This window comes from Chlorocebus sabaeus, chromosome 10 (genome assembly GCF_047675955.1).
Source record: "Chlorocebus sabaeus isolate Y175 chromosome 10, mChlSab1.0.hap1, whole genome shotgun sequence".
Classification (NCBI taxonomy): domain Eukaryota; kingdom Metazoa; phylum Chordata; class Mammalia; order Primates; family Cercopithecidae; genus Chlorocebus; species Chlorocebus sabaeus.
The window spans coordinates 44,971,171-44,983,991 of NC_132913.1; the positions used below are offsets into that span (position 1 = coordinate 44,971,171).

At 37.6% G+C, this 12,821-nt stretch overlaps 1 protein-coding gene across 4 annotated transcripts in view; it reads right to left on the bottom strand.

The window, feature by feature from the left end:
• Nucleotides 1-12,821, bottom strand: part of ACVR1 (activin A receptor type 1) — a 141,490-nt gene that overhangs the window by 23,356 nt on the left and 105,313 nt on the right. For all 4 annotated transcript variants that reach the window (XM_007965024.3, XM_007965026.3, XM_007965025.3 and 1 more), the window contains exons 7-9: nucleotides 12,166-12,312; nucleotides 7,734-8,009; nucleotides 2,739-2,936 (exon numbers count right to left, since the gene is read on the bottom strand). In XM_007965024.3, coding sequence (XP_007963215.1) covers nucleotides 2,739-2,936; nucleotides 7,734-8,009; nucleotides 12,166-12,312 — 621 coding nt within the window. The remainder of the gene's footprint in view (nucleotides 1-2,738; nucleotides 2,937-7,733; nucleotides 8,010-12,165; nucleotides 12,313-12,821) is intronic.

The following is a 12,821-nucleotide window of genomic DNA, read 5'->3' on the forward strand; positions in this document are numbered from 1 at the left end:
TTATTCAAAATAGTAGTAGAAGCCTTAGCCAGAGCAATCAAGCAAGACAAAGAAATAAAAGGCACTCAGTATGGAAAAAGGAAAGTCAAATTGTCCCTCTTTGCAGATGACATAATCTTTTATCTAGAAAAAACTAAAACTCACCAAAATATCTTACAACTGATAAGTTCAGTAAAGTTACAGGTTACAAAAATCAACATACAAAAATCAGTACTGTTTCTATATACCAATAACAAACTGGCTGAAAAAGAAATCAAGAAGGCAATCCCATATACAATGGCTACCAAAAAAAAAAAAATCTAAGAATTAATTCAACCAATGAGGTAAAAAACCTCTACAAGAAAAACTACTGATGAAAAAAGTTGAAGAGTATACGAACAAATGGAAAGACATCCCATGCTCATGAACTGGAAAAATGAATATTGAAATGACCATACTACCCAAAGCAGTCTACAGATTCAAAGCAAACTCTATCAAAATACAAGTGACATTCTACATAGAAACAGAGAAAACAATCCTAAAATTTGTATGAATCCACAAAAGACTCCAAATAGCCAAAGCAATACTGAGCAAAAAGAGCAAAGCTGGAAGCATCACACTACTTGACTTCAAAATATATTACATCAAACTATAGTAGTCAAAACAGCATGGTATTGGTATAAAAACAGACACATAGACTAACGGAACAGAATAGTGAAACCAGAAATAAATCCACATATTTTTTAACAAAGGCACCAAGAACATAATTTGGGGAAAGGATACCCTCTTCAATAAATGGTGCTGGGAAAATTGGATAGCTATATGCAGAAGAATGAAATCAGACTCCTATCTCCTACCACATAAGAAAATCAACTCGGCCGGGCGTGGTGGCTCATGCCTGTAATCCCAGCACTTTGGGAGGTCAAGGTGGGCAGAGTACAAGGTCTGGAGTTCGAGACTAGCCTGGCCAACATGCTGAAACCCTGTCTCTACTAAAAATATAAAAAAATTAGCTGCGTGTGGTGGCACACGCCTGTAATCCCAGCTACTCAGGAGGCTTGAACCCCAGAGGCAGAGGTTGCAATGAGCTGAGATGGTACCAGTGCACTCCAGTGTGGGTGACAGAGCAAGATTCTGTCTCAAAAAAAAAAGAAAAAAGAGAAAAAAAAAAATCAACTCAAAACCAATTAAAGACTTAAATTTAAGACCCCGAACTATAAAAATACTAGAAGAAAGCACAGGGGAAGCACTTGATGACATTGGTATAGGCAAAGATTTTATGGCTAAGACCTCTAAAGCACAGGCAACAAAAACAAAAATAGACAAATGAGATTAAACTTAAAAGCTTCTATACAACAAAGGAAACAATCAATAGAGCAAAAAGACAACCTGTAGAATGGGAGAAAATATCTACAAACTATTCATCTGACAGGAGGCTAACATCTAGAATATACAGGGAACTCAAACAACTCAACAACAACAACAAAAAATAATTTCATTAAAATATGAGCAAAGGTTCTTAACAGACATCTCTCAAAAGAAGTCATATAAATGACCACCTAGTACATGAAAAAATTCTCAACATCACTAATCATCAGAGAAATGCAAGTCAAAACTACAATGAGATATCATCTTACCCCAATTAGAATGACTACTATCAGAAAGACAAAAAATAACAAATGCTGGTGAGAATGCAGAGAAAAGTGAACTCTTATACATTGTTGGTGAGAATATAAACGAATAGGGTCATTATAGAAAACAGTATAGAGATTTCTCAAAAAACTAAAAATATAGCTACCATCAGATCCTGTAATCTCACTACTGGGTATTTATCCAAAGCAAAGGAAATCAGTATATCAAAGAGATATCTACATTTCCATATTTATTGCAACACTCTTCACAATATACAAGATATGGAATCAACCTAAGAGACCATCAATGGATGAACGGATAAAGAAAATGTGGTAAATATACATGAATAGAGTAGTATTCAGCCATCAAAAAAGAATGAAAGCCTGTCATTTGCAGCAGCATGGATGGAACTGGAGGTCATTATGTTAAATGAAATCAGTCAGATACAGGAAGACAAATACAGCCAGTTATCACTCATATATGGGAGCTAAAACGTTGATCTCATGGTAGTAGAGAATAGAATGATAGTTACCAGAAGCTGAGAAGGTTGGGGAATACGGGTGAGGATGGCAGTGGGATGAAGAGACATTGGTTAATGGGTACAAACATAGAGGTGGATGGAAAAAATAGGTTCTAATGTTCAACAGCACAGTAGCATGACTATAGTTGACAATAATATACTATATATTTCAAAATAGCTAGAAGAGACTATTTGAATGTTCCCAACACAAAGATAAAAGTTCAGGGTGATGTACAGCCTGAATCCCCTGATTTGAGCACTACGTATTATATACATTTATCAAAATATCACATGTACTCCATAAATGCAAGTATTACATATCAATTTTTTAAATTTAAAAGAAAAGAAATATGAAACAAATCCAAAGAAAAACCAAGGAATGGCTGGTCTCTCCAGAAATACTGGTTTCAACCATCACTTACTGTGGTGTATTTCAAACATAAAAGTCATTACACTCCATCTACCAGCCATAAATCAAATATGAATGCCTATAACTTGACAAGTATGATTCAAAGAACAATGTGAACTTCAATAGTCCCTTCAGTCCTTTTAAAGGTAGCTGGATCAAGAGAGCTTGGATTAAGACAATATTAGATTAGATACCTACCATTGCTCACCATCCGCCTGGCTACTTCCCACAAAACAAGTCCAAAGGCCCAAATATCGACCCTCTTGTAAGAATCGAAACAATCCACCTGGATGGTTTCATCTAGAACTTCGGGGGCCATGTAGCGCTTAGTACCCACACGGGGATTGTTCCCCACATCAAGCTGATTGGTGCTCTGGGAATGCATGACTGCCAGGCCTGAAAGGAAGAAGATAACAATGTAATCAAACCACTTCCTTTCTCATAAGGGGCTGCTGAAGGATTTTAAACCAACCCCAATCAAAAGTGCCCTCTTATGGATTCAGGGTCACTGTTGCATTACACTCAGAATAATCCCTAGAATGCCCTTTGTGATTATTTCTGGGGTGACAGCAGAAAAGGGACTAAATGTCAGAAACATTCTGAGGCTATTAGGTTAATATATGAACCTCAAAGAGACACAGTTTTGGGTAAATGGTAGACCAATGCACTAAACCAACGTGGCCAGTGTTTGAAGTCCACAGGAAAACAGGCTCACATGTTAAATGTGAGCCTCTAAGTGGCTTAACAAGAAGCAAATTAAGCTCTCAAGCTCCACCACTGCTCTTACTAGTCTCCAAACACAAATTTCCAACAGTGTGAGACAGAGCATTTAAAGTAATTTATCACTACATAAAGGGCAGATTGCTATAAGCACTGCTTTATTCCTAAAGGAAGAGCTGCTTATCTGAGCAATAATGCTGACCAAACCCACAAGCCTTTCTCTAGAATCATGGAAACAGACAGCATTTAACTGGACCTCAGTTGAAAGCAGAACTCTGGTTAAATGAAAGGTTAAATGGCTTTCAAATGCTTTCTTAAACCATGACTCATTCCAGAATTCCTCAGTCAATTAGGGAGACAGGCTTTCTTCACTGGCCAGTGGGGAGACAGATACATGCATGCTGTATTTGTGGATGACTTTATGTTATTGACGCATATGCAGACTGACTGAAAATGATTCCTATAACATTTGTTGTAATGAAAAGTGCCAAACTGGAGCAAGTAGTCCCTGTAAACCACTGCAATGCAAATATCCCTTGGTGATCTCTCAAGCCGACTACAGAGAATGCTTCACCTTCCACTCCACAGCTTTGAATGTGCGGGATGACAATTTCATGTAACATCAGGGAGCTAGCACACCTTATCTCATCCTTAATAATTAGCAAAGATACTGGCAATTGCATTAGACTAAAATAGACAGTGTTCCTCTTTCACCTATTTTTATAATCAACCCCAAGATTCTGTGGACACTGTGAACATTTCCCAAATCCTATGCAATAGTCCCCGCCTTATCCTTCAGTTACCCACGGTCAACTACAGTCCAAAAATAGGTGAGTACAGTACGATTAAGATATGTTGGGAGAGACCACATTCACATAAATTTTATTATGGCATACTGCTATCATTGTTCCATTTTATTATGTTATTGTTGTTCATCTTTTACTGTACCTAATTTATAAATTAAACTATAGTAGGTATGTAACAGGAAAAAATATAGTATATATAGAATCTGGTGCTATCCTGGGTTTCAGGAATCCACTGGGAGTATTGGAAGGTATTTCATGGAAAAGAGGGGACTACTGTATGCCCCTCCACCATTTGCAGAACGAAACAGTCAAAATATCAGAATATTTAAAAGGTGCAGGTTAAATAGAACATGGAGATATTCAGAAGATGGGAGAAGCTTCAAAGACCTTGTGGACACATTTTAAGGCCACCACAGCTAGGATCTCCAGGTGAGGCATAATTCCCCATCCTTTGAGTGTATACTACTGAATAGAATATGGCAGAAGTGACAGTGTGTATCTTCACAATTAGAATATAAAAGACACTATAAAATTATAAAAGGCTTCCTGTTTGTCCCTCTCAGCTCACCATGCACCATGTTATGAAGACATTCAAGCAGCCCTGTGGAGAGGTCCCCTTGCAAGGAACTGAGACCTGCTGCCAATCATGGCTGTAAGTGTGTCCTCATAGAGTTGGAACCTCCAGCTCCGGTTGAGCATTCAGATGACTGCAACCTCCATAAGACCCTGAGCCAGAACCACACTGCTAAGTCATTCCAAGATTCCTGACCCTGAAGGGACTGTGTGAGATAACAAATCTGTGTTGTTTTAAGCTGCTAAATTTTACAAGTAATTTCTTCCTATTAATAAGTGATTTTTACACTAAAGATGACAAAACAACCAGATGCAATTTGTAAACTTTGGCTGAGTTCTTCTTTGAAAAAACTGAAAATGAATATAAAATGATACTAGAGAGTTATCAATAATTTGTAGATATGATAAACTGATTATGAAGAAGATGCATTTTTAAGTATTTTGCAATTTTGGGATAGAATAAAAATAGGGATGAATTTTGAAGTATTGACGGGTAAAGTGTTGTGATGCCTGTAACACTTTATTTTCAAATGGATTGGCAAAAATATACACACAGCCACAGATTGATAAAGCAAACATGGCAAAGTTTTAACAATTTTTGAATCTAGGTGTTTGGGATTTAAGCGATCATTATAACATTTGAATTTTTTAATAATAAAAAGTTAGAAAAATAGGCGAGGCACAGTGGCTCACATCTGTAATCTCAACATTTTGGGAGGCTAAGATGGGATTGTCACTTGAGCTTAGGTGTTCAAGATCAGCCCGAGCAACATAGTGAGACCTCATTTCTACTAAGAACAAAACGTACTTAGCCAGGTGTTGTGGTGCACATCTGGAGTCCCAGCTATTTTGGAACGCTGAGGCAGGAAGATCGCTTAAACCCAGTAGATCGAGGCTGCAGTGACCTATGATCAGCCTGGGCAACAGAATAAGATCCTCTCTCAACCAATTAATCAGTCAAATACTGACCTTTTTGCAGGATTAATCATAGAACACTATTTCTAATATGCAATCCTTAATTGCTAGGTATACACTGAAAAGTTATAAATAAATCATGGTCTTATAAGAGTTGTTTCCTGTACCGCATTGTTTACCATATCCTGAATAATAACTCCTTAACAGATTTTTATACACACCCATATATCTAATTGGAAGGTTACAAGCCAAAAGAAATGTAGTTGAAGAATTAATTAGCTGGACTTACTGCAAAGTTCCCCTCAACTCCTTCCCTACCAAGTCCCATAAACCAAAACCAAGAGCCCCCTCGATTTGTCCACCCTCCCCAGACCACTGGATTATAACAGAAGCTACAACTTGAATCTTTATTATTTACCAGACATTTATAATATTTCTGGGCCTTACCAGAATCCTGTGACGTGGGCTTATTTTTTAGTTCTATGAGTAATTTACAATCACATTGTTTTTTTTTTCTTTGATGTAGTCTAGCTCTGTCGCCCATGCTGGAGTGCAATGGCACGACTTCAGCTCACTGCAACCTCTGTCTCCTGGGTTCAAGTAATTCTCCTGCCTCAGCCTCCCCAGTAGCTGGGATTCCAGGCATGTGCCACCACACTCGACTACTTTTTTTTTCTTTTTTTTGTATTTTTAGTAGAGACGGGGTTTCACTATGTTTGCCAGGCTCGTCTTGAACTCCTAACCTTTCAAGTGAAGTCCAGGGCACAGTGTCAAACCCTGGAGTTCTTCTTGGCTAACTCCCAACCCCACCCGCCTCCGCCCTCACTGTCCCTGTCTCCCTGAGTGAAAGCAGTGTCAGTACTCGGGCCAGGTAAATAGATAAATAGACTTGCACAAATATACAGGGTTAGTAATTTAGAAAGCCAGAATTTAAACCCAAATCACCCCGGCTGTAACAGCCATGGAATAAGCCATAGATGTCGTCTACACCACAACTAAAAATGCCTGCAAAAAACTTTAGGGCCATGCTCTTTCAATGCTTATCCTAAAATCTTTCTTCTCCTGCTTGGGAAACATTGTAATTTCTCAATGTAAAAGCAAAGACTTTAAAAGGATTCAAAGGAAGTAAATTTTCCTAACATGTCAAATCCCTTATGTTTAAAAACAAACAAAAATAAACGTTGTTATTTACATAATTAAAGCTATTTTTGTCTAAACCTTTATCAGTCTAACAATAATTGCAATAATATGAATATCACATAAACCATGTTTAATCAAGTAGAGGGCCCCGAATAGTTCACTGAATTGAATATAGTTATTACAATTCAGTTCTCATTAGTACAATTATTCAGTCAATATTCCAGGAATCCAGGAAGAACACGGTTTTATATAAAATGCCACTATACATGAAAATACTCTTATTTATAATGCAATTAAAACTACATTGAGTACTACTCTAACACCATAAGAATGAGCTATCCTAACAGGGAAAAGAGTGAATCCATTGGGGATTATTTTCCTATTTCTTAACTTGATTCTTTTGCCTGGGTTACAGAATGATTTTAGAGACCACTTTTAAGACAAACTAATTCTACAGAGTATTTTTTGTGCACCTACTTTATGTGAAGGTTTGTGAAATCAGAATTCAAAAGTACTGGTTACTTCTGAGGTGGGGTGTGGCCGGGACTGACTAAATGAGAGTGAGGTAACTGTCACGAGTAATGGGAAACTCTGTATCTCAACAGGGATTTGGGTTTTACAACATTTGTCAAAACTCTCAGACAGTATTTAAAATTTGTGTATCTCACAGTATATAAATTTTACCTGAAAAAAGAAAAAGCAAATAATGCATTCTTGTCAACGATCTACTAGTGTACACACTGAAATCATCAGAAGAAAGAATTCCTTTGTCTGCAATTTACTTTGAATTCTATCAAAGGTTGAGTTGGACTGATGGATGGGGAGATGAATAGATTAATAAATACGTAATAATGCTTAAGGATAGTAAAATGTTAATGTGAGAATCTATGTGGTGGGTATAAAGGTGTTCATTGTAAATGTTCAACTTTTCTGCATGTTTGAAATTTTGCATAACATGTTGTAGGGGAGAGATGCAACTCAGCTAAACATGGAAACAAAAGTAAAACTGGTAATGAAAAAAATATTTTTAGAAATTTACCCAAATCTGCTATGCAACACTGTCCATTCTTCTTAACCAGAATATTTTTGCTCTTTAAATCTCGATGGGCAATGGCCGGTTTCCCTTGGGTCCCAAATATCTCTATGTGCAAATGTGCAAGACCACTAGCTATGGACAGCACTATTCGAAGGCAGCTAACTGTATCCAGAGTAGTAAGCTGAAGATAGTCGTACAACGATCCCATTTCGTGATAATGTGTAATTAACCACAGCTGGGTACTGGAGTGTCTTGATGTCATATCTGAAGCAATGAAACCTGAAGAGACCAAGAACAAAATTAATACACATGAGAATTCCACATTATAACTTTAAGTATTTAGAAACAGCAACCTACACAGTAAATGTCATCTGTAACAAAGAGTAATTAAACTGACCAATTGCCCTAAGAGGGGGTTTACAGAAGCATCAACAGAGAAAAATAATAGCATTTATTCCTTAAAAGGGCACTGCTAATAGGAAAATTTCATATTCATTTCATTATCAGCAATATTTTAAAGAATATTTTACATTCCTTAAGATTCAGATAGCAATAATATCTTTGTGCTCACCCATAATGATAGTGCCAAGCCCTTCAGCATGTTGACATTTTAGGAACAGGCCATTCATCAACCATCCTAAAAGAACACCAAACCTAAAACCTGAGTACGGTATTCTAGTCCTGACTCTGCCTGTGATTTACTTGTGTAATACTGGGCAACTCAATTAGGCTCCCTAGACTATGTCTGCTCAGATGTAAAATAAATGGGGCGAGTTTACATTAAACGATTGACCGATTCACAAAATAAAAAAAGAAACCAACCGAATATAATGAGCATTTATGATGCTCTCTGTCAGTCACACACAGAAAAACCAAGATGATAGTGTTTGTTGGCCGAAGACAGGTGTAAAAACGAAAACATTACAATAAAATGTGAAAAGTACTATAATATATATTTTCAAAAGGCAACGTGAGCCCAGAGCAGGAAATTATAGTAATTCAGACTAGATGTTACAATAGGCTTCCATTAGGAAGTAGCAACTCAACTGGTCTTGAAGTAAAGTGAGAGACTGACAAATGTGGATGAAGAGGTTGGAGGAGATTTTTCTTTTTCTTTTGAGACGAAGTTTCACTCTTGTTGCCCAGGCTGGAGTGCAATGGCGCGATCTTGGCTCACTGCAACCTCCACCTCCTGGGTTCAAGCGATCCTCCTGCCTCAGCCTTCTGAGTAGCTGGGATTACAGAGGCCCGCCACCACACCTGGCTAATTTTTTATATTTTAAGTAGAGATGAGGTTTCCCCATTTTGGCCAGGCTGGTCTCAAACTCTTGACCTTCAGGTGATCCACCCGCCTTGGCCTCTCAAAGTGCTGGGATTATAGGCATGAGCCATCGCTATCAGCCCGGACAAGATTTTTCTAGACATCTGGAGGGAACTTTTGAGCATGCAGAAGACTGTCTGGAAGTTAGGGGCACTTTCTAACTTATGAAATAAATTGTGACGTGTGCTTGCCTTTTCTGCTACAGAGGTGCCTTTCTAGGATTATTCTCACATATATGAACCACGCTGGTAGACAGTGAAGTTTGGGACTTAAAAAGAAGTGAGAAAAAAAAAATTTTAAGACGGATATGGCTTGAGGAAGAATTAAATGACTTATGAAAATGTAAGAGAAAATACATTAAAATGCTTTATACTTGCATAGTACTTTATATAAAATTTATGTCACTTTCACATATATTTTCTCATGAGATTTTTCTCAACAAGCTGGTAAGAAAGACATCATTATGCTCATTTTACAGATAATAAAGTTGCTGCTGGGAGATGCCAAGGATCACATAGCTATTTAAGTTGCTATCAACTCTGAATTTGGTGCTAGCTGTCCTGATACCTTGCATAGGAAGGTTCTGTGAGCCAAGAAAGGTCCCCTATTTGATCATCAACATCGGCAACCACAACAGAAGCAGTTAATAATTATTGAGTACTATGTGCCTGGAACTTTGTATGCAATCCTCCAAAAACCACACGAAGTAAGTAGATCACATCACTGATATTAGATTCCTGTAGGTCTGGTTCTAGAACCCAGACTCTTACCGACTACGCCATACTGTCCCCAAACAAATGATTTCTACTCAGAGAAAAAATAATTTCACATTTTCGCCTGAGGGACATATGCAAAGCAAACTGAATAATATTTTAGCACCTTCACCCTCTACTTCTTTCTCTCTCTTCCTCTAAGCCTATTCCCATGGCCAGCCCTGAGTCTCCCACTCCTTGCCTACTCCCCAATCTGCTTTTTCCCCTTGAAGCTGCTTCTCTTGGAGCCCTTAGCTGGCCAAAATATGCATCAAAATGTGTTCTTGGACATTAGTTATTCTTAATAAAGAAAATGTTTCTGCTTTAACAGTTTATGAACCAAATAATACTAATCTTTAATGATTTTCTTTAAAAATACCCCCAACTCTAACAGCACCACTCAAAAGAAATTAAATTACTGTTATATATCTGTGTAGCCTCTACTGATTTCCTCCCCCAAGAAAAAGGAGCTTCTGATTAAATAAATAAATAATAAACAAATACACTTGTATTATCTCACCTTCAGTAAGCCCCTTAGGTCTTAGGGAAGAATTTTATCTGTCCCATTAATTATGCTCTAGACCATCAGGAAAAAAATACTTTTAAATAATCAGGTTTTTTTTTTTTTAACTGTTCATCTCTTAAGCGTGAATTATATAACTTCATTTGCTTCACGATTCTAGATTACTTTTATGGAATGTTTGTGTTTTGAGTACAAAACTGTGGTTAAGAGTTAGGCTGCCTGGTGTAATTCCCACCTCCACTATTTCACCTCTCTGTATATACTGGTTACCTCAACATTTAAAACTGGGAAAATGAGAGTATCTATTCTCTTATGGTCATGGTGAAGATTTATAACAAAATGCACATAATGCACCCGTGGTTACTGCGTAGTAATGATCCATTACATGTTTGTTGTCACGACTGCTGCTATTCTTGTTACACAGACATTTAACGGCAACACAAGGCAGTGTGTGGTAAGAGTTAGAACAGAGGTACAAAGTGAGGGAATGCAGAAAAGCACAAATAATTCCACAGGGCAAAACTAAAGGGGGCCAAGAGGTTTTGATGGAGGAAGGAATGGTTGGAGGATGAGAAAGGGATAGTGAGTGATCAAGAGCAACCTGAGGAAGGACAGTGAGACCTAAATGTTTGTGGCGAGCTCAAAGAATGGTCAGTATTCGTAGTAACAGAATGGGGTATACTTGTAAAGGATGGTTAAGTGATTCCTTGGAGCCCGAAACCAGGGAGTCTTGAACACCAGTCACAAGTGTTGCAGGAAATGTGGGAGCCATCAAAGACACTGAACAGAATTATCTCTGCTCCCCAATGGAAGACAACTCCAAGTGGAAAGATGAATTGGAAAGGGAAAGCTGACAGCTGAGGTGAGGAGGATTAAGTGATGACTAGGACCCGATGGGTAAGCAAAAGTGAGAAATCAACTACAGAAACTGAAACAATTTTGAGATGGAACATCACCACCACACCACGGAAGCAAAGCTTTGAAGCTTTGGACAACTGTCAAATCATTATTTGCAGACAACTTGACTCATTTAAATACTAAATTGGCAGTGCTAAAATAGAAATAAATTTTGGCAATGGCCTTCCTATGAGCCAGACCTAATCCAATAGCCATAAGGTGGCCAACACTATTCTATACAGAGTTAAATTCTATATAAACTTTATATCCACTATTGAAGAAGCACTCCAGGCAGCATTCACCATACATGTATCAGTATAAACACATTTGGAGAAACTTTTCAAAAATATAGAAGTCAATGGGCCTAAGGAGTGTGCTCACCCTTTATACTGCCATAGCAGTATTTCAACGGGCACTTTACATATTTCACAAATGTTGCTAAGCTTTAGTTTCTAAATTAAAATGTATCCTGAATCCCTCTGCAAATCTGGGTTTTAAAAATGATGCCTAGTTTGAGGGAATGTGCATTTAATTACGATATCCCTGGGAGCTGTGAATCTCTAGGAAATAGTCCAAAGATCTTTCTTAGTTTGATTCAAGTAATAAATATTCAAAAAGGGTGGGGTAAGTAGAACAACCAATGAGCCTTGAAGTGAACAATATGGGGCAAATTTTTGTTATTTAAATAACAATCTGCAGATGTAGGAATAAGACTTAGCACTAGTGGATTTCCTTTCATCATCCAGAGAGTCTTAAACTTATTTGCAGATTTAAATAAGAAATTGGTGTTTGAGAAAATTAAATAGCATATAAATGCTAAGGATCCCTATATTGCTTTTTAGGAGACACTCTCAAATTCACATTCACCAAAACGGAGACAGCAAAGGCGGACAATTATTTCTCCCTAGATACAATTAACGAGGGGGTTATCCTTATACTTACCTAAGATATTTTCATGCCTCAGCATCACAGTGTTGTACAATTCCGTTTCCCTGAACCATGACTTCTCATCACGGGAGGAGAATATCTTCACGGCAACATTCTCCCCTTGCCAGCTGCCCCTCCACACCTCACCATACCTGCCTTTCCCTATGGAAAACAAAACATAGGTGACACAGAACAGTAGGCATTTTGGAGGTGGCCAGCCCATCATTAAGAATAGGCCAATTAATTTAGTGCCTGCAACTCTTAATCCCTCCCATTGCTTACTGGAGAAACTCAGCTTGGGAATATAAATATCACAACCTTTACTTTTTAGTTTTTTTTTTTTTTTTTTTTTTTTTTTAGGCCTATAAAGACATACAAAAATAAGGTGGAAGCTGCCCCTCTCATCTACCATATTGTGATAACAAACTGCCTGCTGTATCTGCATTGTATAATTAGCTGCTAATTACTCAGTTTACATTTAAATTCCTCTGTTGAAAGGTATAAAATGCATATGACTTTTAAAACACTTGAAAGTAAAACTTATGAAATGGTACAGACTATTAAATTTCAATTCTGTTCTGAAAGCCAAAAAAGTACACATCAGTAAACTGAATTCCTTCCTTGGTTCCTTCCCTTCACACAGGATTAACATAGGCACTGTCCAAATTGGT